We start from the raw sequence: 25,265 nt of genomic DNA, 5'->3' as shown, positions 1-25,265 counted from the left end.
TGTGCAGCAATCCCCATTCTACCATGGTGGATTACTAAACAATTTAGCAGAGATAATTGCTATCATATCTTATGAAGAAGAACACAGGGGGGTTCCTCCAGCTCATCTCCCCCCCTTTCCCTTATAACAGGGGTTCACAACCTCTGGTCAGTGGCCCACCGACCGGTGCACCCCCCAGCAGGGTCAGGAGAAAGTCTACTGTACGCGGTGGGCGTGTTGTGTTTCTGGGCACAACCCACCCACTCACCCATCGCAAGCTTAGACCTGAGATTGAAGAGTGGGTGGGTTCTGGTATCATGACGTCACTCTGGGGGAAGTTTCTTCCACTGAGTGACATACGGCTCTGTTTAGAGTCAATGCACTCAGTAGTCTGTGAGCTCCAAAAGGTTGGGGACCACGGTCCATAGAACTGAGAGATATTGTCTGTACAGTGCTTGTCAATTCTATCATCACTGGAAATGATCAACATTGTTTCTCTCCTGTAACAGAAGTCTTTTGTCTGTACACAGCTTTATGACCAGATAATGAAAGAGGGTACATGGAACTCCATTCATTATGCAAATCTCATAACAAATTATTAAGGATGGGTGGATTTTTGATGATACATCTCATTTACATTGGTGAACTTTCAACTTGCCATACACAAGCACTGTCACTTACTGGAGTCAGCATTTTATGTTTGGAAATGCCTGTGTTCCACTGCCTATGCTGGCCTTACCTTGTTCCCATAGTGCATCATGCTGCTATAATCTGCCCCATGATCAAGTTCTGATGATCATGCACCCATTGTAATCTCTTTAGGTAGTGGACAAGGAATCAGCATGGACACTGACAGCATGCTGTGTATTGACACCTTTCTCTCATATATAGTTTTTCAGCAATGTGTGCTAAAGAAGTTCTGTGGGATTGGACCAGATACTCCTGCCATCACTGAGCCTTGGGTACCTATGAACCTCTCGCTGGTTATCCCTAATTGATACAAAGGTACTAACCACTGCATAGCAAGACCAGTTACCAAAGCCTGATTTTTTGAGATGTTGTTACCAAGTTTTCTAGTCATCACCCAATTTAGCCCTTGCCAAAATTTATCAGATCCTAAGGATTTGCAATTATTCCTGCTTCCAAAACATCGCCATCAATTAATTGTTCACTTGCTGCTTAATTTATCCCCACCAGAGGTTATTTAACAAGATAGTCAATGATATTCACTGTATTGTTTTGGATGATCAGTGTATAAACCAATGGAGACAGACAGCATTCTGGGTGGGTAACTCAGTGAATACAAAGGAGAGATGGTTACAGTTAAAAATTGATACAATCGAACTAGAAAAAAAACAGGACTGGCAAGATCATTGTTGAATTATTCGTACAAGAAGCATTTAAAATTAACCATAGGTAGAATTGCTAGTTTTCTCAGTAAAATATCAAAAACATATGTATATTTGAAAATGCAGATTGCATTCAAAGGAGTTTGAGTATATTTTATGGACTATCAGTCTTTAGGAACAGGTGAGTTCTTAAAACTGAACTTGCAAATAACTTTTGTTGTATTTCTATCCAACCACACTTACTAGTCTGCTGGCATGACTTCTATCTACTTCATGTCCCCCCGTGATTGAATAGTAACAGACTAATGAATTAATCTCTTTGCTCTCATTTTGACAAGACGTTCTTCGTTAGCAAATGTGAAGGTAGTACCCTTATTGGGCGCCAAGTACTTTCCCCTCCGTGTGTTTTACATGGGATTACAAGATGTTGAATATATTTAGTTGAGGTATTTTTATATCACCTGCATTTAAAACTTTTTTTGTATAATGCATACAGTAACTGCATTCACCGTTTTCTTATAAAGCTTAACTTTGGGCAGATGCATCTCTAGGCTCAATTAGTAAATTTGAAGATTCAAATGGAAACAAAGCAAGACAAAGCTGCCTTGTCTTTGACGATTAAGTAAATTAGACTGGTTTGGAATAATTTATTTATATATTAGAAACCTGATATAGAGAAGTAAAGGGGTGGAATGAGCCTCTGCTCCGAGTCAAATAAAGATTGTCTTGTGCTGTAATCCAAAGCTCATATGACATGATGTGCAAGGATGTGTGACCAAATGGTAAAACTGAAGATTCCGAATTTGTCTCTATACATTGCAATACATGCTTACGTTTTTTAGCAAACAAAAATAGTGTTCTTGGTTAACAATATTGCAATCAATTAACAGGTTGACCAGTGGAATTAAAGTTCCTCTTTACAAATTTGGCACCAGGCAGGTCCTTATTGCAGAAAGGGACAGACAATGTCCCTTCTGCAATAAGTATGCCTCATTGCTGCCCATCTATCAAAATTCACTTAGCAACTCACCCTTTGTTGGCAGGGATACCCAGCAATCCTGGCTTCTCTTGCACCCCCCCCCCCCAACGACAGAGAATGGACAGGCGAATACCCCCAGAGGTAAATTCCACTTTAAGGGGCGCAGTAGGTTGGGTTTCTGCGAGTTATGCTACAAGTCACACATTCATGTTGCACACTATACACATTGCACCAAGCTTTTCTTCCTTGTGGAAAGTACATCAGCTTTAGGAACAACTAGCATTGTACAGTAAACATAAAATCCTTTATACCTTTAACAAGGGCCTATAGCTTAATATAGGCAGGAATAAAGTACAAAATGTACTCTGTTTAACAGATGACACAGTAAACCAACAGAATGTCCAAAAGCAATCCTGAACAAGGGGAGGCTAAAATAATTTCACATGTCATTGTCAACTACTACTAGTGTTGTGAAAGGAGGCTGTTCCTGCACCTGCGTAAAAGCCTAATCTTAAGCATCTCAAAATGGTATTTCTGCCCTATTACAATGGACAGTGACGGGGAAGAATACTCAGGAGACTTTCAGTTGAATTCATCACATACAGAAAATCAAGAACAATCTTCTTCAGATGGGAAGGTGGTGGCTGGTTGTGGGGCAGAATAATACCCTCACTGCTATGTAAGACACTACCATGAAAAGAAAAGACAGTTAAAGGGAAGTTCCATTTATATCAAGGAAAGTACTAATTGCAATTTGTCGGGTATTATAAATGTTTCTCTATTTGTTACTGTGTACATGGAAAAAATGGTTTCAGACATGTTCCGGGTGCTCCAGATTTCAAAGTATTGTTTATACGTGCCTGTGTTATTGTTGTTTTCCTTTGTTTATTACCCTGTACATTCTGCTATTTGTAAATGTGAATTATTTATGTACCTGGAATTACCTCAATAAAGATTTACCTATACAAAAAAAAAAGTTAAAGCACCACATTGCACTTGTAAAACACCCTAAAGGGTGATTTGCAGGGGAGAGCTGCCACTTTGTAGAGTTTTGACACAGGTGACAAAACAGATACCCAAATTTTAGTTCATCGAACCTGGTCATTGAGTGAAATGGTTGTTAAGTAAGGACCACAGTAAAGAGCCAGTCAGCAAAACTGCAGTCTGCAAACGTGATGGAAAAAGAGTCTATTAAAGACAGACCGCAAGACCCAGATCAAGGATAGAGGACATGGAATGGTGAACGGGATATACAGTTAGGTCCATAAATATTTGGACAGAGACAACTTTTTTCTAATTTTGGTTCTGTACATTATCACAATGAATTTTAAATGAAACAACTCAGATGTAATTAAACTGCAGACTTTCAGCTTTAATTCAGTGGGTTGAACAAAAAGATTGTGTAAAAATCTGAGGAACTAAATACTTTTTTCGGTGCTATACGATCGTTCGTAGATATCGTGCAGGATCGTTCGTCGTTCGTTTTCCAACGATAATAATTGGAAGTGTGTACATAGCTTTAGTCACACAACTTCCACAAACTGGATGAGTTACCACAGAAGCTGCCCGCTGTGTTGGTTTAAACCAACAGCTTACAGTGACTGTGTACTCTATTGTAATAGGTGATGTGTGCTGTTTTGCAGTAACAGTAATGAGTATAGAAGTGGGGCTTAGACCAATGTTATGCTACACATTGTCCTGCAAACACATGTCTTCTAAATCACAATCTGAGCAGGCAGTGATGTGCTGGCTGCTCCAACAAACTCCTAAACAGCAGTTAGCATCACCACATCTCTTTTACAGTCAGTCCCCGGGTTACATACGAGATAGAGACTGTAGGTTTGTTCTTAAGTTGAATTTGTATGTAAGTTGGACCAAGTACCGTATTTTTCGGACTATAAGACGCTCCGGCCTATAAGACGCACCCAATTTTAGGAGGCGTCCTTAACCCAGGTTGTATCAAATACTTTATTTTGATCATAGTTATTCCTGACAGGGCTCAGCTTTAAATACAGGTAGAAGTTGAGACAGCTGTACAAAACAAAAGATTGAGGGGCCTAAGCCTATGTACAGACACCAGATCAGTCTCACCCAATACCAACACAGTCTGGCTTTGACAGTGTTCAGTGGTCACCCTACATCGTTCATGGATCTGTCCTGACCGATCCATGAACTGTGGATGAATGTCCGCAATAGAAAGGAGAGCACAGGAACCTTTTCATAGAACAGAACAGCGCTGTGTGTACAATGCTTGTTCGTTCATCTGTCACCCCTTTGTGACAACAAAAAACATATTAAACTGTATATATAGTCAATATCTTCCAGCTGTATTATGGTCTATAAAGCTTGTCCAAGATTCAGCCAAAACTGCAGTATACAATTCAAGATCTTGCAGCACAACTTTACATCAACTGCTCATTACCTGTGTTGGTAAAAAAAAAAAAAAAAAAATCAGTATTTCAGCTGCACTATTGTCCTTTCTGCGGTTCTCCCTATCTATCCCAGAAAATTATGTTAATATATTTGGAAAGCACCACCTTATAGTCCTGTTGTCAAAAGGGTGAAATACATGTCTTGCCAACCATGCGATTTCTGACATTACATGTCTGTTATGGTCAGACCAATAAGGGTTTATAGAGTAGTAAGGCTGTGCTAACAGCATACAAAAATAGACGCCCCAACATAATTCAATATACTTTCTACTCTTGTCTAAAATTACACCCTCTGCTGGCTTTAATGAAGACAAATCTACGCAAGTTATTTGTAATGCACACCATGGCATTAACAGCACCTTTATTTTATAGAACATCTTTTGTACATTTAAAGCAAAACATAAAACCAAATCATGCATCAAAAGACATTTCAGCACATCAAACCATGGTGCATGGACCATGCTTTACAAAGTGCTGCCCAAATTTGTAATTAGAAAATGTCAAGCCCCATGGAATGGCTAGCTTGGCATAACTGTATCCTGACAACTCAGCCACAATCAAACTTATTGATTAGGGCAACATATTCTGCCTATTTTAGTACTAAACGTACAAGCCACCCAAACGTACAACACTCAGAGCTCCTTGCGCTTATCCACGGCTTTTACTGCTAACTTTTGTACGACAGTAGGCATACCCTGCCAGTTCTGCCCAACAAATCAGTGCAGATATGGAGAACATTTTATGTTTTGTAAAAATAGCTACACAACAAGTTTTTGAGTAGACATCAATAACAAGAATCTGACACAACCAAATGTGGAAATGTTACAGGAAAAGCAGTTACTGTTATAAAATATGAAAATACCAGGAGGTAATGAGTCAAAGCACTTTAGAAAAAGGTTTGTGCATAATAACACTGCTGGCCACCCCCATCTGCCAGCATTTACAACTCCACAAGATGATTTATCTCATTTTGATCTCATGGCCCTTCAAGCTCAGAAAATAAAATGTGTGCGGTATATAATTATATCCTCTTGCCATCTTAAACAGGTTTGGTGCGTCATTCTTTACAACTACAGTGTGTATATATATCTTTAAAAATAAATTGCAGTGAAAATAAAAATTAAGACTTTATAACCAGTTTCCAGTGAGAATAGGGTGTACTTTGGTCCCATACAAGATCCCATAAACAGTGAAAAAACAGATGAAGTCAGAAAAAAGTTCACAAAGGCATCCGACAGAATAATATTTTTTAAAAGTCTATGATGTTAACAGCAGTCTTGTTGTTCCAAAACACCTTTAGAGCCATTTTCAGCACAAGATCTTCCTGATGGGAGTGGCCCAATGCCAGCATATGAGAGTACATATCAAGTGAACAAATACCAAGGCTGCAAACCACACAATCACCATGAAGCAGAACTAGAAGCCGAGGAGACCGTTTATTTCAGTTTAGCAATATTCTTTAGCCACGCACCGCCACGTGTTTAGAAGTCAAGGCAATACTGGACAATGTTCAGATGTCTTCCAGTCACTGATAAAACGTAGCCATCTCAGGTCTGACAGTTAGGCTGAGGGTTTTAAACCTCCCTTAACATCCACAAGAACATTCACAATGAAGAAATGCACATTCTTCTTATCCATCAGTCACTTGCAAGGTCACAATAGAATGATAGCAAGTAAGCCTTGGACACTCCCTGCTTCATCTTGAGCAGAAATGGTCAATATGAAGACTATACAGCTTTCCTGTGGTATTCAGGGGGGGCAACTTCATAGTCGCTGGCACTAAATAATGCAGTGGAATTTTTGGCCAAATACCTAGAAGTATGAAACAAAGAAAAAAAAAGTTAGGGTTTATGTAAACAGCAACTAATTCAAATTCTAATAAACTGCTTGACCTGAATGAATAACACACTGCACTGCCAAACCTTTGAAAAGTACATTGTCCGCCTAAATGGAAGTCTACTAACGTCAATGCAATAGTGCTTATCTCATAAGCACAATTCACATGTATTCACCATATTTTTGATACACCCAAATGCAGCGTCTGCCCACCTACTCTTGCTCACTTCCTTTTAGGGTTATGTTTACTACTACTGTTCCTGTCAATATAAATAATTAAAAACCAAATCAAGTAGTTTTGTAGCAATTATGTATAACCAACCCATAATATTTTGGCTTTATTTATATACGAGTAAGGAGTTAAAATCATAAATAAAATGTGCTTGGCCCTACCAGACATCAACTGACAAAATGTATGGCCTGAACATAGTCATCAACAGGGCCATGCAAACAAGCAATAACCACTCACTTCAGGAAGTCATGCAGGTAGTTCAGTAGCAGAGCCAGGCTTTTCTCATCCAAAGGAGTATAGGACAGCATTGCTCCAATACGAACTATAAAGAGGATTTACAGTAAAGGTGAATGCAAGAAAAAATACTAATACACAGTGCTATGATATGAATCACTTACCAAAAAGGCGCAGCAGGTGGGGAGCACCATAGACTTGGGACATAGGAGCATCAGGATGGTCTGCCAAGATATCTGCATACTGAGGACGCTCAAACTTGTACAGCAACTGTGTGCCCAGCATAACATTAAAGTATTCCTTAATACCTGCTACAACTTCATTCACTGCATATTCCCTGGAAGAAGATCACAAGTGAATACACAGTTATAAAGACAACATTTTTAACCATCCCTTAAGTAAAACCTATGCTTTGCTCACTGTAGGGAAAATCAATAGTTTGCTGTAATGTTTACCCCTTTCCAGCAGACAAGACTTTCTTGTTTTTGGCTCCCCTTTACTGCTCTGTTCAGCCATAACAAAGTAAGGAAAACATTTATAGGTGTTCATGCAACTCCCTTCCTTTTTTTCCCCCACCATTATTGGTGCATCATGACCCAAGCACTGACACTGGGAGGAAAATCTTTAGCCTGATTTAAAGAGAAACTAAAAAACAAAACACACTTACCTTCAATCCTGCAGGGCAGACCAATCACTCCGGGGGTGTCCGGCATCTGGTCCCGCGTCGTCCCGACATTCGTCCTGGAGCAGGCGCCTCCATCTTCATCTTCTCTTGCTGGTTCTTCCTCCTATGTCAACCGATCCAGGGGCGAGATTGGGTGATGTAGGATGAAAAAAATTGCCAATCTCACTGCACATGCATAAGATCGGCAATTTTTTCTCTTTGAGCAAAAAGGCTTCTACTGCGCATGCCTGAGATGCTAGGGAATGTGTAGAAGGCACGCCCAAGAGCCTCCCGGGATGCCTGACATAGGTATTAAAAAACTAAAAACTCTACCCTTTTATGTAAAGTGGAAATTCCGAGTATAGGTACGCTTTAAGTATTTAAGTGTTAGAGCCTATACAGGGCTGCTTTCCTTCACTATTGGCAGACGAGCAAAGAAGCACAGGATCTAAAAACAGATTAGCAATCATTTAGGGGAAAATATAACTGACTTAAATGCTAAGGCAGAACTACTTACTTGTTGTCTGTGTTCCCTCTGGATTTTTTGTGGGTAGCATATTCTTCAAGGATAGTTTCCACATTCTTTTTGGCAGGCAAATTAAACAACTGCAAAAATTTAAAATATGTATATTATTCTCCTCATGGCTTTTTACCACTTTAAAGACAAAAAAAAAAAAAGTTTTCAGAACATAACACGTAGTAATATGTAGCTTAACATGTCATTCTGCTACTGTGTATTCTAAATGTGGGGGTTTAACACAGACCACTAACTTATAGCTACTATGGTCTGCAGGGCCTACCAGTCTATACAGTACAGGTAGTCCCAAAATTAAGGACATCTGACATACGGACAAACTGGCTTGTGTGCAGGACAGAGGCTTGATAGGGGGAGGGGGCGGTCTGAATGACTTGCAGAAGAAGTCTTTTGCTGTTCTGCAACATCTTGTAACTATTTAATGATCAACTCTGCAGTTGTTTCTTTTTCCATATCAAAGCACAGCTTGCTCCAGAAGTTAATGAACATCTAGGCTCCATAAAAAATTTTTTTTGGGTTTGTTTGTGATTAACTCACAGTGAGGATTTTATACAGTAACTGACACTACATCTGTCCTAATTGCATTTATTAAAATAATGTACCTGTTCCAACTTACATACAAATTCAATTTAACAAACCTAGTGTCCCAATTGTGTATATAACCTGGGGACTACCTGTATAGTGAGAAGCCCACAGCGACCCCTTGTCACTTTAACAAGTCACAGAAGCCATTTAGCACATAGACTGGCCCCTGTACTAAGTGGCCTCATCCACCCCTATCGGAGTGGTTTTCTCCCCATGCGGGAGGCCAGAGACAATACTATATGTACTCTAAAGATCACTGACCATGTGCATACTCATAAGGCCCCACTCATGCTTCTTTCCACGGATGTGGAAAAAGCATTTGATGGGGTAGATTGGACCTTTCTCCATACCACCTTAGCACACCAAGGTCTACCAACAAGATTACTAAAATAGATCAGGGCTTTATATTCATCAACTAGTGCCAGAGTGAGAATAAATGGCGAACTTTCACAGCTATTTGCCATCACTAACGGGACGAAACACCTGCTTTTTGTTTTATCCCTTTAATCCTTTTTAAGGCTTGTGCGGTCTAACGCTGATATAAAAGGAGAACGGATCGGCCAGACTGAGCACAAGGTAGCGGCCTATTATGATGCTTCACTTTTGCCATAAGGTCTCTATATGTAACAGATTCCAGGAGACCAATTACAAATTGGCTACCCCCTGGTATAGGATGCCCGTTAAACTCGCCAAGCTCTTCCCACAGACAGATAATACATGCTGGAGATGTGGTACTACACAGGCACGCTACTACAAAATTTCTGGGATTGTCCTAAATTAAAACCGTACTGGACCTCAGTGGCGGAAGTTATCCTTAACCTCACGGAAGTAGACATTAGAGACAAACCTGCTCTAGCACTACTTCATGTTTTAGACTTATCGCGGAAAGTGTATAAACGCTCCCTACCGAGACAACTCCTAAATGCGGCTAAGGTATGCATTTCAGCCTGCTGGAAGAGTGGCTACCCTCCAACCATAGAACACTGGTTGACAGGGGTAGCCAATATTTACCGGATGGAGGATATGGTCTCGACTGATTGCAATAGAGCGGACAAGTTTACTCAGACATGCTATCACTGGATCCATTTTTATACCTCTGTCGAGTACACCAGGATGATACAACACTCAACATGATCAACCACATTTGCCCCTGACTCTACACCTTTGTTTGCTACTGTACTGTGTATATGTAATCCAATAAGGCTGTTCGGAAACCCCACTCCCTCCCCTTCCTTCTCTCCATCTTATACTTACCTTTCCTTTGTTTTAAAATATAAGATAGAGATGCCCGGGTTCCATCTTTAGGCGTGATCTTGTTAACATTATATTATGATATTTGTACTTTTTATACTGTTTGTTACGCAACACTGTTTATTACTTTGTGATTTTATTGTATGAACCTTGGTGTTTCTCCAAAAAAAAAATATTTTTCATGAAAGAAAACCACCTGCCAAAAGCTTCCTACACTTGGTAAATGTATAGAATGTAGTATTCTCCATCATTGTAAAGAATAAAAAAAGGAGGGGTCAACAAGCCATTCATGCTTATACAGTTAAGCAAAGAAAAATATTGGTGGTGTGCAGAAAAAAAAACTTGGCATGAGAGTTGTTTGCCTGCACCCAATACCTATGTGTGGAATAGGTTATAAGATAAGGATTGGCAAATTTTTGACATCTAACCTATTTTTCTTGCTGCTTTACCCTTCATATATACCAGTTTGAATGAAGTTGCTGCCTGAACAAAGTCCTTCAAAATCAGCTGCCCCTGTTGGGCTTTCAGCTTCAGAAGACCAACATTTACTGCACACTTTATGAAAGGTAATAGCATAAAAAGACTAAAAGTTTAGAATTGGTTTACTTTTAAATGCAAGCTGTGTTTTTTATTTAGCTTTGAATAACAAACAGATTTTTAACTTTTCCTGGATTTGTTTATTTAGAAATAGAAAAATGTTTATGCTCCAAGCACCTCATTACAATACCTGTTTCTGGCGCGTGATAAGATCCCAGTCATCCACAAGCCAAGGTTTCAGTTCCTCAGGTATTTTCACTTTAACTTCAACTCTATTCATAAAAGTCTCCTCCTAAAAAAATGTAAAACTCAAGTTTCTGAAAATGTTTTAAGAAAAATATTTGTAAGATAATATTCCATTATTAGAGAATATTTTGTTAGAAGTTCTATAGTTACAAATACAAAAACTGGCTTAATGTGAATCTGTCATGAGAAATGTTCATATAAAAGCAGACCTAAATTTGCCATGCTTACGAGAATACTGTATGAAAACCCATACATAGATGTTAACTGCCAAGTAATTCCTACCTCCTGGTCATAATGCTGGTTAGAATACAGTCCTGCCCTGACAGGGGTCTAGCCAAAATTAAAAGTAAAGAAAGGCTTGCTTTACAAAAATTTTTAGAATTTAGGAAAAACACATAAAACTTACACATGTACATGTGTGTAAATATGTACACATATTCTAGTTTGACATACTGACAGCAAACAAATCTAGACAAGACCAAAAATTTGAGTAATAGGATCTGTTTCAATGAATGGTGGGATGGGTCATTTTCTTAATTTAAAATGATGACTAATGTCTTTAATACGTGACTGGCATAGTAGAACTTACCAGCCATGACAGTAGACATCAATGGCAGTCAGATTAAAAAGGATATATAAAGTGTACCTACATTTTCTACAGTGGGATCCACTCGTGCCCGTTTCTTTCGTGGTGGCTGAGGAGCATCGCTGGTACTGGTACCCTCACCACTCCCTGGGGCTGCAAAGAAAAAAGGACAATAAAGTGATTGTGGGAAAATACAAGGGAAAGAAAAATGTTATGTATTAACCAAATATAAAACAAATTTACCTTTTTGCTTATTTTTCTTGGTTTTCCTAAAAAACAAAAAAGGTAAACCTTCTGTCAAACATTGCAGCTGGTATATCCATATATTTAACCATTTTAGAACTTATATTTAAGTGTATGTAAAGACTTTTCGGTCTTGTTTTTTTGGATAAGTAAGGAAAGGGTTAGGCCCTCCAAAGTTTTCATTCTCCATTTCCCCGCTGGGGAATTGACTGCCTATATTTTTGCTGATGACCACTGTAAGCAAGAATAAGGGTAGGTGTCCTTCAGCTATGCAATTTTGTTTCCCTTTGTGTTTTTGATACATAGCATTCTACTAGAATACTAAAATAGAGACAATAAACTACTTACACTTCCACATTCTTCTGCTGAAGTGCAGCTGACTTCTTTCCTGGAGCGGCTGCTCTCATCTTCCCCTCTGCATACTGATCCCTAAAATTAAACTTAATATTAGAACAGTAAATGAAGTATTGAACATAAGGCTAGTCCCAAAATTAAGATCAATGTCTTCCAAAATATATTTCTGCCAATCAAGCAACCTTTTCAGATCTCTAGACACTGCAGAAAAGCCAAGGCTGACCATTCTACCATTTTTTTGGTGATCTCAATTCCTTAGGTAGGCACTCAAAACCTAAATGGTTTCAATGTAGATATCTATTCAAACCTCCCCACAAACTACAGCTGTGGTGTTTGCATGTAATTGATTTTTTAGCCAATGAGTTTATGTGCATGCTTGTACTTGTGATACCTTCATGGGGATAGCGATGGATAAAATGCAACACATCTAAAATCATTAGAGAAGATTGCCAAGGTCTTTGCACTGAAATGCTTTTGCTTGGGTAACATTTTATTGCTGTAAGGATTTTGGCTTGCTGACAGACAGAATAAAGTAAAAGATGCGCTGTGTTTTGTGAATATGAAGGACAAGGACTTTACATACATGTGGCGAGTGCTAGCCCTGTGGAAGGTGATGGGAAGAAAGTGAGGCGTGGCCTAAAATTTTAAATGGTTTCTCCAAAAAGCCTTTAGGTTAGCAGACCAGCTGTTGCCATCATAATATTTGAAATAAAAATAGTTTTACTTTTTTTCTTTCCAGTACTGTACACAGTCTGCATGCTCTGCCATGCCAAGTGTACACTCCAGAAGCCTGTGAAGTGGTTAGAATTCCATCCGCCTAATCTTAGGTCTTCCATCTTGAAAGACACAGTGTGTAAAAGTCCACATGCACTCCCCTACTGTGTACACCAATGAACCTTGATGCAGAATCACTAAAAATTCCTAAGAAAATACAATCCCTTCAATTTTGATGTAAAATAGGGTCACTATAATACACTTACTGATTAGCCTTCTGAAGTTCTTTTTGTTTTTGCAGGTTAGTGTCCACGTATTTGAGTACTCTACTTTCTGGTACCCACTCATCCCAGCTGGGAAAAAAAAAAAAAAAACACATAATAAAGAGCCAATGCAAAAGTCCAGCTAAATAATTTACTGTACTGGGGGAGCAGAGGAAAAGGGGACCATTTCCCATTGGTAACCTATATAAGATATCAGTAGCCACACAGGTTTAAAAAGCAAATTCACTTATACCACTTGTTAAAAAACAATAAAAACCTAGGATATAAATTTGTCAACTGGTAAGAGGCCAATCTGATGGTTAAATTACCAAAAAAACAAAAAACAAAAACAAAACCTGAGGAAGATTAAGCTATACTTCAAACACAACCTGCTTGGTGTAGCTCAGAACAAAAAAAGAATGCTCTAAAGCGATTGTTGGGAGTTCGGGGTTTTAGTTAAGGACCAAACAATTCCAAAAAATTGAACGCAAGCGTAAAGATGTCTGTAGGCTATAACATTAGGATTTCAGTTTGACTTACTTTTTATTCCATCCACTGTAGTGAATGAAGTACTTCACCTGCTTGTCTTTAACAGCAACTTTCACACACTGAAGCAAGAAACAAGAATAAACACTTTAAGATTAAATATTTGAAGAAATTCCCTCCCCCCCCCAAAAAAAATAGAAACAGTGAGAAAAATAAAAGCTTGTTCCCACACAAACACTACACAACATGCTGCATTTGAGAAAGCTCTCAACACAAATTTAGTGCATCTGAAGTGTGTTCGGTGTGGGCAGATACCATTAAAGCAAAACTAATTTCCTTTATATAAGGAAGCCCCAGGGGATGCTGGGATACCCAGAATATCCTGGCTTCCTGCACTCGGTGTGCATGCTAAACCACGTGTATCTGTAAAAGAAAATTGCCAATAGGCAGGTAAGCATGCTTCACTGCAATGAACATGCCTCTTTGCAATCTTGTAATACGGAACTAGTGTTACACTTTGAAAATGGCAACCCAGAGCAACAGCATCTCATGTGTTGTGTTAATTCATTTTGATGGCTATAGATTTTGATTCTATCTCAAAAGTGGTTTAATGTGCCCATGTGCATGGCTATGGAGGTCCGAGTAATTACAAATCCTTGACAAGCAGGTAACAAGCTTGAGGACAACCCACCTACTAACCTCCCTACCTACAGTGAACTAAATTCTGCTTTACTTCCTTCCAACCCAGCAAAATCTGTACACTTCCTAGCCTGCACTGCTGTTTTTGTCCCGTCTGCTTCCAGATTTGGAATTTTGGCCATTTTGGTTGGCTGGCCCATGATGATGCAACTCCCATGCGCATGACATCCTGTACAAAAATAAATCTTTACTTCTAAAAGATCTCTCTACATTTATAAAGCACTTTAACGGATAGATATTTTGCAAAGGGAAGCAAGGAGCTTCATGACTGGTCATATGACCTGCTGGTCTCTGGCTGCTGTGGGGTGTGAAAAACAGAATACATCTGATCAAAGTTGCATTATAGCTGGTTGCTATTCCTCTAGGCTCAGGATATGTGATAGGGTGAGGAGTCCGCTTCACAAAATCAAGTATATTTCCAATGTTCTATATTATTTCCACTTCAACCAACAGATAAATACACAGCTTTTAAGTAAATAATACCTTCTCTGATAATTTTGCTTTACAGTACATATTATATTAAAGTCCTTTTGCAAATAAATGTTTCCAAAAGCTGTGTTGAATGGAAAGTTATTCCTATATTCAACCATTAAAATCGCATTTTAGAAGGACAACTATAAACATGTCTAAAAATGAACAAAAGCAACCTACCTTTGCTTCATAAAGAAGTGGTCCATGAAAACACAAAACACGTTCACCTGCAAAACAAATACCAGGAATTAGCAACAGGCTAGAGGTGCATATTGATAGCACATAATGCAAAAATAAAAACCACTTCATACAATATTACCAAAACCTGAAGACATACCCTAGATTTGCCAAATACTAGATGAACACAATCCTACGATGCATATTAGTCATTGGATAACACATGCATTAATAGGTGCGCTTTTAATATCACAAAATTTATTTAGACACCCTAAAATACATTAAAGCAACCCTGTTAGGTGCACTAAAGCCAACAAGGACCAGTCTGCACAAAAAGGAAAATATCCTTCAGACAAGCAGTGTCCTTAAAGCATTGCAGATCTTTCAGTCTGCTGGTAACTCTTTAAGGTGTATTGAATACCTAGCCTGTTCAGTGGTTCCTCCTACAGGGCTATATGTCAATACATTTGTCCTGTACCCCTCATGGGTTCAGTGGCAGGAGCTAAAGTTACACACTTAAAAATTATCGCTCAGGTAGGTCAAAATTGCAAGATAGGGACAGGTGATGTCCCTTCAGCAATAATGCATCTTACCTGCCTAATCGATCCAGGAATCATTCGTAAAAAGTTGAGCTGCACAGCTCATCTTTGGTTGCCAGGATAACCGACAATGCCAGCTTCCTCTGGGGTTGCCAGGACAGAATGAGCAAAAGCGTCATCCTGGCCAATCAAGATGGCCAAAGACTGCATGGAGTAAGTGAAGGAAAAAGATGGCAGAGCCCTGTGATGGAATGGAAACCGGGAAATCTAGCGGGCTTTGTTCTACTTTAACAAATTTGGAAGATGCCAACACCAGTGGCCAATGAAGAGCTGCAGCAGCAAAAAATTAGGACACAGCCTGCCGCTAAAGGGGACTGCATTAGCATAATAGGCATGAAGATGAAAAAAAAAACATTGAAGCATGCAAGTTAGTTGACTGAAGTTACCTTTAAGGCTGTTCTTTACCATTCAAGAAACCTCTTGTCACATTTGAACTATCCATAAGAAATATTATGGAAAAAATTAATCTCAAAAACTATGCCATCATTTCTCAGCTCCTACATCAATCTGCCAGACTCCTTGTTTAATGTTAAAACCATAGACTGTAATAGGACAAGAAATGCTTTACCACAGTTTTAATTGATAATCCTTAATTATGACTATATAACTGGAGGAATGGAGGGCAAATTTTTTTTATGCCACGGAGAGGTGCGCCCGAGACAATGGCATAAGCAGAAATCAGGATTTGAAGCGAATCACTTTAAGTGATACATAAACCATACATAAGGGTATTGCTTAGAAAAGAAAAGTTTGGAACTAGAAGCTTGTGTATTTTGAGGGAATAAAGTTGATGAACTTGAGACAATTGCCAGAGTATTCTTGAGGCTTTTTATTAAACTAGTAAACGATGGACTGGTCAAACTAGGAATCAGTATCCAGCAAACATCACCTGTTAAGCTACGTACACACGTCCAACAGTTCTTCCCCGATAATCAGTCCAGGGCCGATATCGGGCAGGAATCTGGCATGTTTACAGCGCCATCCTAGGGGATGCACGGGCGATGGATGACTAACGGTCCCTCTGCATAAAGCAGAACGGTGCTGTTATGTACAGCTCTCGTTCTTGCATTACGCAGTGCTAGTCGTTAGAAAGGGTCGTGAAAGATCCTTTCCAACGACTATTATTGCACGTGTGTTGGTGCCTTTAGGGGGAAGATGGGATCAGCCTGAAAGGGATCCACTGATAAGAAGTCCACAGCAACCCCCACATGAGGTCCAATGAAAGTATTTACTATAGTAATGCCCTAGAAACAAGGAACAAGAATTTACTGAGGATGTTTGCAAATCTATAATTTATAACCCTCTCCATTTTCCAGTTTATAGTAGGTAGGTTGTCACTGTACATATTGGAAAACCAGAAGCAGGTTTTTAGGAACATCAGTGTTCAACACAGAACTTTTGTTGCTCAGGAAATTGCAGGTGGCAGCCCGTGTATAGTGACCCAACTCCTCAGTAACCACCCAAAAACAGCTGGGTGTTACGCCCGGCTAAAGGGGTCTGGGGAGAACGCTGAACATGGATGATAAGAGACTGTAAACTTGTATCAATTTTTATCTACAGTTGACACCAAGCGAATGCAATTAGTCCACAACTGCCTGTCCATTCCCTGGTGTTTTTTAGAAACCAGTAGACCGCATGATAGGGAAGGGAAGGAAAAAAAAAAAAGGCCAGATTAAATTTGTTTTAGTGACATCAACTCGTTACCCAGAAGCATGGTTTAGTGGCTACAATCTCCAGAAAAAGGAGTTCCTATTGTTCGTGTTCTCTAGAACAGCAGTGGAAAGACCCCACTGGCAGGGCACAACGGCCAGAGCCGCGGACCATGTCCCCTGTATGGATCATAGGCTCAGGGAAGTAGGCAGGTTGTCTCTGGATACAAGCTGCCCACTTTCCTATTGCAGGCTCAGATTTGTAATAGGAGAGTGGGTTCTGGCATCATGACGTCCATATGGGTGTAGTTTCACACATGGGTGTCAGTTTGACACCTGGCTCCCTGCGCATGCCCAGTTTGGAGCCAGTAACTTTAGTGGTCCGTGGGTCTGAAAAGGTTGGCAACCACTACTCTAGAAGCAGACATGTACAATTTAGCTGCTTTAGTCAAATTTATGCTGCTTTGTGCATACCAAAGAATGAAGAATATCCATTCCCATAAATGTAATTATAACTAAGGGGTTTTTCCCGCTAGAATACATAAAATCAATATGTTCATGCACTTCGATATATATATATCCAGACAAACCTATGGAGATTATGTGTCAAAATAAAGCATATATACCTTCTTGGCAATGCACTATGATGGTGAGAACAGGTCCTACTGAAAACAAGGAATTCTGTTCCATTTGCTTGCATTGGTAAACACAGCACAATGTACTACAACATAACTGGTGAGCACAGCCCCACAAATATACTCCAGAACCAATCCTATAACCAAATACATTTCAGATATACCATGGAAGACAACATTCAAACCAAGCAGCAGACAACCTTCACCCAGAATAAAGGTCTATTGTAATTGCCATGCCAAGATTCATACAAACATAGGCAGAAACAGTAGGTAGTTTCAAATCCAAATACTTATTTTCTGGTGACATTACAAAATTTTGTGTTTAGTGATTATACCGTGTTCTATTTATTCTATAATTGCCAGATGTAGAATTTCGGAACTCTATTAAAGACCAAAAAAGTTATCATTCTGTAAAAGTACTGGCCTGTACCAATATATTGGGGTGTATTTATAAAACAGCAAACCTAGCATTCACTACAAATGAATATGGCCTAAATTACAGTGAATGTTATACCACCAGTAAATGATGGGTAAATTGCATTTACTGCTTTATAAATATGCCCCATTGCATTATGTTCCCTGGCTGATAGACTAGACATGGATTCCACAAAAAAACCCTCAAACCTGTAGAATGTGAAAATGCACGCAAATACTGGTCTACATTAGTGGTAACCAGAACTATAGCATACTATTCTAGGCAAATGTTTGGAGAAACAACTTAGGGAAGCTTTTAAACGTCAGAGCTGTTCATCTAAATAGCCAACATCTTGTTAATGGTAACCTGTATGACATGCAATTACAATACAGTGTACAGTTTTGTGTAGACTTGACCACAGTAGCTGCTCCCTGGTCTGTTAAACCCTGCAATGTACCAATGTTAAACCAGCAGTATATATAACTACTATAGTAAAAATATTACATAAATACAGCCAGACATGACATTTCAGTTATGGCTGGACTGTACCATTAGGAGGTCTCCCCAAAGTGATATTTTAGCTATAGGTGGAATCTGGTAGTCTGACTCTTGCTGGACTTTTGTCTTAGGGACTCCAGCTGCAAATTTCCCAACTTATATTCCCTGGCTCTGCTCATCTTTTATGCTTACTTCTCCTAATAAAATAAAGAAGAAAACCCAAAGCACCAATAGGTAGGGTGGAACTCCCTCAACTGCCATAGAAAATGTACAGACCTGAAACTCAACTGCAGAGATCTCACCACCAGATTCCCTGGAAGACATAAGAAACATCTATGAGATATACCCATCCAGCCAAAAACTAAAATATCACTTCAGGGTGACATGCGTAAATACTCCTATCACCACTAGGGAAATAAGATCCAACAGCTGAAGGTCGTGCAAGATTTTACCACTTAGGCATCAATAATAATTACAGAAAGCTTCACAATGTGAACTCTATTCATTCCAGTATGCTAAGGAATCTATACATAAATGTTTTTTTCAACTAACTTGAACCAGAATGAATTTTTTTTTACATTGGATTCAATTAGAAATATGTGAACCATGAGTGAAAGGTGATTCCCATATTTTATAATGGGATTCAATATGAAAAACAGTGGGCACATTTTAGGTGAATCTTATAAATGGGCCCCAATTTTTAAAAAAAATCAACTGTATACTAGATTGGAAACCATTGGCAAAGGCCGTTTCCAACCTTGCAATCCTGTTGCTAGTGACAACTCTGAGGGGCAGGATCGCTAGGCTTAGCAGGACAAGGCAATGTTGGACTGGATAAAGTTTGCCATACACTACACAATATTTTTAATAGATTAGGTTAGTTTCTCAACCAGGGTTCCTCCAGAGATTACTAAGGGCTCCTTGGTTTCTCGGACACCAATATTTTTGGCTATCAGTATAAGCATAGTAAGAGGAGTTCTTACTAATGACACAACGCTAATGTACTGTGAGCCGTGGATATAGTAATTATAGTAGGGGTTCCTTGAAGACTTTAAAAGGTTCCCCCATGACAGGGGACAGGTGGAAGGTCATATTTGGTCTGCTCTACATAGCGATTCTTCTCTTGGAGAACTCTCACTAGGAAGAGGACTGCAGTGTGCCATCATCCAAAGGCTAGGTACACATGTGCAACTGCGAGTGTACAGGGCTCATCATCCATCGACCAAAGGAGCGTCCTGGCGGATCCACGCCCGACGATCGATGAAAATGGGAGAGCACAGCAGGGTGCCACTCTTGTCGTTCTCCCCCTCCTCATGGAGCAGAACGGCGCTGTATGTAAAGTGCTCATTCATGCATCGTCCAGTCGCTGGAAAAGATTGTGAAAGATTCTTTCCAACAACAATTATTGCACGTGTGTACATAGCCCAAGGCAAGGATTGAAGCAAAACAATGCAGGGCCTCCAGTTGATTGGCTTTGTTTGGTAATTTCCATAACTAGTGTATGGAGCGCTTGTGTTAATAAAAACAGATCACACCTTAACACCCAATTTCCAGTAGTGAAATTAGGTATAATATGTTTTCCATTTTTCTCATCCTAACTCACACTGATAAACTATTTAAGTGAGCAGTCAAGTAGTTCTGATTTTGCCAGAAAATCTTATTCTTTACACCTTGCAGCCTATTCTCAAAAACCTACAAATTTACACCACAAGCCATATCATGCAGGTAGCATTTGGCTTCGGAAATTCAGTGGAAAGCAAGAGTTTCCAATGATAGCCACACAAAATCAAACAAGTGGAGATAGCATTGGAGTTGCACAGTTGCTCAGGAGGTTTTCACCTGGGATGCCTCTTCCAATAAGGAGCAGGGGGGACAAAAAATTTCCCACATTTAACACCTATAAAGTAGAACCTAATAAATGCATGTTCTAAATGTAGCTGTTCCACAGAGTGGGGCTTCACTTTCAACATACAAATCTTAATATTTTAGGTGTTTGTGCTGCTTTAAATACCTTCATGCTGAGGCTGTTTCCATCATACCTATTATTCTCCCTTCTCTCTTCCAAGCTGTACAAACAGAATCCACAAGTTGCTTCAGGCTTGTTTTAAGCTGCAGATGAAGCTGTCCAACAGTCCTCGCGGCTACTGACATGCCAGGTTTTCAGGTCAAAACATACCTAAATATATTGCTAAATTACACACAAGCATCATTATAATTAGTTAAAAGCAGATCAATATAAAAAAATAAAATAAATAAATATGGAAAAAAAGAATATAAAAACTCTGGCAAGTCATTCGCCCTGAGAGACTGAGAGAGAGCCCATAAAGACTTTGTATCAACTTTCTGCTGGACTCATTAGGAAATATTACAGGAAATATTGAGATTCATAGATTAACTGTCCTCTTAATTATATTCCACATTCCTATTTATTTCTACCTTCTAGTCTGCTTTAAATTTGCCATGCACAAATCAATTTTATAAAGATTAGACCAGCACGAGCATAGTGTCCAAAACCGAAGCTTGAAAATTACTATTACTGAACAATCTTTGCTAATAATGAGTAAATTGCCTTTTATTCCAGATTTCTACTGATCATACACCTCTCCTATGTCATGTGGTATCCGATCCAGAGGAGAATGAGTCGCTCAGATGCCTTTAAAGCAAAACTAAAGATAAAAAAAAAATTGAGCAGGTTGTTTGTCCCTCCGATAGAAAAAAGAATTTACCTGCCTCCAGTATTTTTTTTATTTCGTATACTCACCTCTCCTCGATCCAGTGCTACAATCTTCACGTGGTCATCTGCATTGTTCAGGTCTTCTTCCATCTAGACTAGCAAGGCTTGAATGGCATAAATCCTGCACATGGAAAGTTATTTGTTCCTGAGAGTCAGGGCTATCTCAAAATACCCAGCACTGCATGCTCATCTGCACAGGCGCATCTCAGCGTACATTATAGGAAAAGACTGAGAACAGGAATATATGCGTTTTATTGCAGAAGGGGCATCATCTGTTCTCACAAGTGTTTTTCAATACACAAGCACATCAAAGAGTCTAAGCAAATTACCAGACATGCATCAAAAATAAAAAAGTGTGCAATCCCTGCACATAGGTGTCACTCCTGTAAAAAAATATGTAAACAGAAAAGCAAAGCATTGGGAAAAAACACTTCATTGTGAATCTGGTACAGACACTAAAGTATTTACTTAAAAAGCCCAAAACAATCTTTAAAGTAGAACTAAAGTCTCACTTAAAGATTAGGCAGGTGGTTACTGGAGAAAGGAACAAGTAATGCCCCTTCTGCAAAAAACATCTTGCCTACCTAATTGAACAGGGGAAATTTTAAAATAGCTGAGCTGCACATGTGCAGAGTCTGCATTGGTAGCCAGGGAAACCCGGCAATCGGTTTCCTTTATGCACGTCGGGAATTGATGAACTCCTGTGTGCAAGTGCAGGAGTTATGTCATCCTGGAGCAGCCAAACAAGATCGCTACATATTATTGCCAAGAAAAAGAAGAAAGGAAGACTGTGGCATCATGGGATGGAACACAGGTAGGCAAGTGTTGGGGCTTGTGCCGCTTTAAAACAAGCTTTTAACAACAAAAGTAGCTGCAGCCACTTTGGAGCAACACATCCTTACAATTCACAAGAGAAGCATTGAAGAGGTCAAAGTCCTCTGGGTATCTCTTCCTTGCCCCTCCCCACTCAATTTACACTGGAGATCTGAAGCATTGAAGGCCATCAAGTCATCACTTGGAATGAGGAGCAGAATAAGTTGTGGTGTCTGAGAACCCATTAATTATGCACTGCAGTAACTCACACTGTAGTGCAATTGTTTTAATGGCACCCCAACTATGACTATGGACCAGAAGTTCCATTGCCCCACAGCACCTGCATGTATGGTAGTGAGGGGAGGTTTTTCGTGTGCATGGGCTTTGTTTAATCCACCTTACATATATCATCATCCTAGGCATTCAGATTAAAGCATACCTAAATTCAACATTTTTCTTTACATAGAAGGGTAGACAACCCTTCTATGTAAGGTAAAAATGGTGTTTTTTTTAATTTTAAGTACAACACTCTGGGACCAATGGTCCTCAACCTTTTGGTTGTTGTGGACCACTAAATGCATGGACTCCGGACCGCAAACCGTGTTACTCAAAGGGGAATAAACTTCCCCCAGAGTGAGGTCATGATGCCAGAACCGCCCAGTCTCCCATCCCAGGTCTGAACCTGCGATGTGAGAATGGGCAGGTTGCGTTTGGAGACCCAACCTGCTCACCACCCTGAGCCTGTGATGTCTCCGGAAGACGTGGTCTGCGGCTATGGCCTGTGCGTCCACCCAAGCAGGGTGACGGAACAGTGGCTATGTCACACGATCTCGCACCTAAGCAGTGTGATATCGGGTGAGAAAGAAAGAAGACCAAAGAAGACGAAAGTGAAGATCAGGGATGCCGGTGCCCGGCGATTTCTTCAGCACTGGGATGAAAAGGAGTTCCAGGACGACACCAGACCGGATCAAGGGAAGGCCCAACTCCATTGAGGGATCTGCAGAATTAAATGCAAGCATGATTTTTAGCTTAGTTCCGCTTTAAGATCGCCAAAGCTGGAATGAGAAGACATCAGCTAGGGAGCATGAGGAGGTTTAAAGTGCTGGAGGGGGGAAAACAGAATTTCAGGTGCACTTTAAGGTCTTCAATGCTCATTGTGACAATAAATTGCTGCTTGCAGCTACAGTGGTCAGGGAAGGTTTTAGAACTCATTTTCTGTACAGAGATGAAAATATCTGATTGTAGCCCGGGCACAGATTTATTTGTAAGCAAAGCACTATCAGCACCCACACTAATCTACTCTACCCGGTGCAGGCTGATATGTGCGGGGTGTGACCTGAGGATAACCTGCACAGGGACCGGCATGGACTCCCCTCTGCAAGGATGGAAAGGTTCAGCCAGCATTAGAACAATACAGAAGCCCCCCTGTGACCCAACTAATGTAATAACCCCATCACCGGGGTGCCCCTCATCCCAAGCCGTGCAATACACACCTTACAGACCCGGGTACCTCGCCACCCCCTCCTACCCTGAGCAGACCGGGCACTCCATAAACCCCTCTTTGAGGAAATTGGCTGGTCAGACTGAACCCGCCTCTTTCTCGGGATAGCGGGGCGCTCAGTCCGCTTTAACCTCAGACGTCAGCTTACCCTCCTGGAACTTAGGCCTTGGGTCCTGCTTCGGCGCCATTTATAACATACGCGGCTACCGGGAACGGGTCCGCCGCATCTACACACCGCGCGGGCCCGCACGTCACGGCGCCCTCTGCGCACGCGCGGCGCGCAGCTCTAGTTCGCCCTGACCAATCTGAGCATGCTCAGACCGTCCGAGCTGATTCTGGGAAGGGGGAGTAGTGAGAGCGGGGTGTTCCCGCCACTTCAGGCTCCGCCCTCACCCCGCACCCCCCCCCTTGCCTCGTGCACAGCAGCATTGTGTGTACATTGTATAGTATTCATGTTCGCTGCGTTCATTGTGTACAACAAAAAAATATATAAAATACATTAAAAAAAATAGGCGCATTACATTCACAATGTAATAAACCTTTAATGTGTGGCTTACAAAAATACAGTGTGCCAATGTAATACTGTCATACGGAAAGATTTGTCAATATTTACAGGAATAAATACCACACTTCTCACGTTGTAAATACTACAGAGTGATGAGATATATTTAGGAAGATTTATTTATAAAGATCTTAGAAAAAAAAAGTATTCGCCCAACGTGGGGCTCGAACCCACGACCCTGAGATTAAGAGTCTCATGCTCTACCGACTGAGCTAGCCGGGCACTTGTGCAATCAATTCTCTGTACTGCTACTTTGACTGTACTCTGTACTTTCACTCTGCATATAATAGGATGACATAGGACAGCCCCATGGCACTTCCCAGCTTCACTACCAGGAATCAGCCCATATATAGGATTCGATGTAGTCATAAAACATCTGACATTAAAACATTCCCTGGTGTGAATCTTCCAGGTCCATATGTTTTATTCGCAGTAAATAACTCACACCAGGAGATTTTGTATTTTACAAATAAAGCCTAAACCATGAAAACAAAAAGCCACCAGAAGGTAGAATTATATGATAAAAGAGATCTGCAATGTTTCTTTTGTCAAATAACTAACTCCTTGGCTTTCCCTTTGTGCTGTGCACACTTTCTGATTATAGCAGACGCTCACCATCCACCATGAGTTTGGTTCTGCTTTAAGCACTATGGAAGATAATATAGGCATATGTTTATTTTTTCTTGCTCCCTGTTGGTCAGAATAACAAGGAAAGCAATTGTACAGATTAAGATACTTTTGTTTATTTATCAGGGAATGTGGTGTGTGTTTTATTATGGGCACATCTATTTTTATTAGCATTTTCAATAATAAAAACAAACCAACATTTTATTCCTGTACAAAAGAAGTAAAACATACCAGTAGACTGACAAAGAAAGAAATATATGGGGTGGAGGGAACCAGAGGTGTTATTATAATTTGTAGGTTTGTTCCCTAGTTTAAGCATGGGAACTGATCACACTAAATCCTGACAAGTGTTTTGTTTGTTGGATTTTCACTGGAATTTT

General features: G+C 40.0%; 1 protein-coding gene and 1 non-coding gene across 9 annotated transcripts; both read right to left on the bottom strand.

Moving 5' to 3' along the window:
• Positions 1-5,064: 5,064 nt before the first annotated feature.
• MORF4L1 (mortality factor 4 like 1) lies at positions 5,065-23,996 on the bottom strand. Of its 8 annotated transcripts, none has more exons than XM_072402538.1 (13): positions 23,845-23,993; positions 20,688-20,824; positions 14,856-14,902; positions 13,560-13,627; positions 13,023-13,109; positions 12,037-12,117; positions 11,689-11,714; positions 11,510-11,598; positions 10,804-10,905; positions 8,223-8,311; positions 7,206-7,378; positions 7,045-7,129; positions 5,065-6,551 (listed from the first exon to the last, which is right to left on the bottom strand). In XM_072402538.1, exons 2-13 carry the CDS (start codon positions 20,797-20,799, stop codon positions 6,467-6,469), a joined length of 1,044 nt encoding a protein of 347 aa, XP_072258639.1. In that variant the 5' UTR covers positions 20,800-20,824; positions 23,845-23,993; the 3' UTR covers positions 5,065-6,466. The 8 variants fall into 8 exon arrangements, with proteins under 8 accessions (XP_072258639.1, XP_072258637.1, XP_072258642.1 ...); XM_072402536.1 differs by having other exon boundaries at positions 20,688-20,836; positions 23,845-23,991; XM_072402541.1 differs by lacking the exon at positions 20,688-20,824 and adding an exon at positions 18,925-18,961 and having other exon boundaries at positions 23,845-23,962.
• Positions 23,997-24,407: 411 nt separating this feature from the next.
• TRNAK-CUU (transfer RNA lysine (anticodon CUU)) lies at positions 24,408-24,480 on the bottom strand. The gene has a single exon. It is a non-coding gene; the product is annotated as a tRNA-Lys (tRNA).
• Between the last annotated feature and the right edge of the window lie 785 nt (positions 24,481-25,265).

Source organism: Pyxicephalus adspersus, chromosome 2, assembly GCF_032062135.1.
Source record: "Pyxicephalus adspersus chromosome 2, UCB_Pads_2.0, whole genome shotgun sequence".
Classification (NCBI taxonomy): Eukaryota; Metazoa; Chordata; class Amphibia; order Anura; family Pyxicephalidae; genus Pyxicephalus; species Pyxicephalus adspersus.
This window is presented reverse-complemented; position numbering and strand designations above follow the sequence as displayed.

Coding starts and splice junctions, on each gene's coding strand:
- MORF4L1 (XM_072402538.1), bottom strand. CDS start 20,799: ATGTCAGTAGCCGCGAGGACTGTTGGACAGCTTCATCTGCAGCTTAAA. Junction 13,628..14,855: donor CACTTCTTTATGAAGCAAAG/GTAGGTTGCTTT, acceptor TTCTTGCTTCAG/TGTGTGAAAGTTGCTGTTAA. Junction 13,110..13,559: donor TACAGTGGATGGAATAAAAA/GTAAGTCAAACT, acceptor TTTTTTTCCCAG/CTGGGATGAGTGGGTACCAG.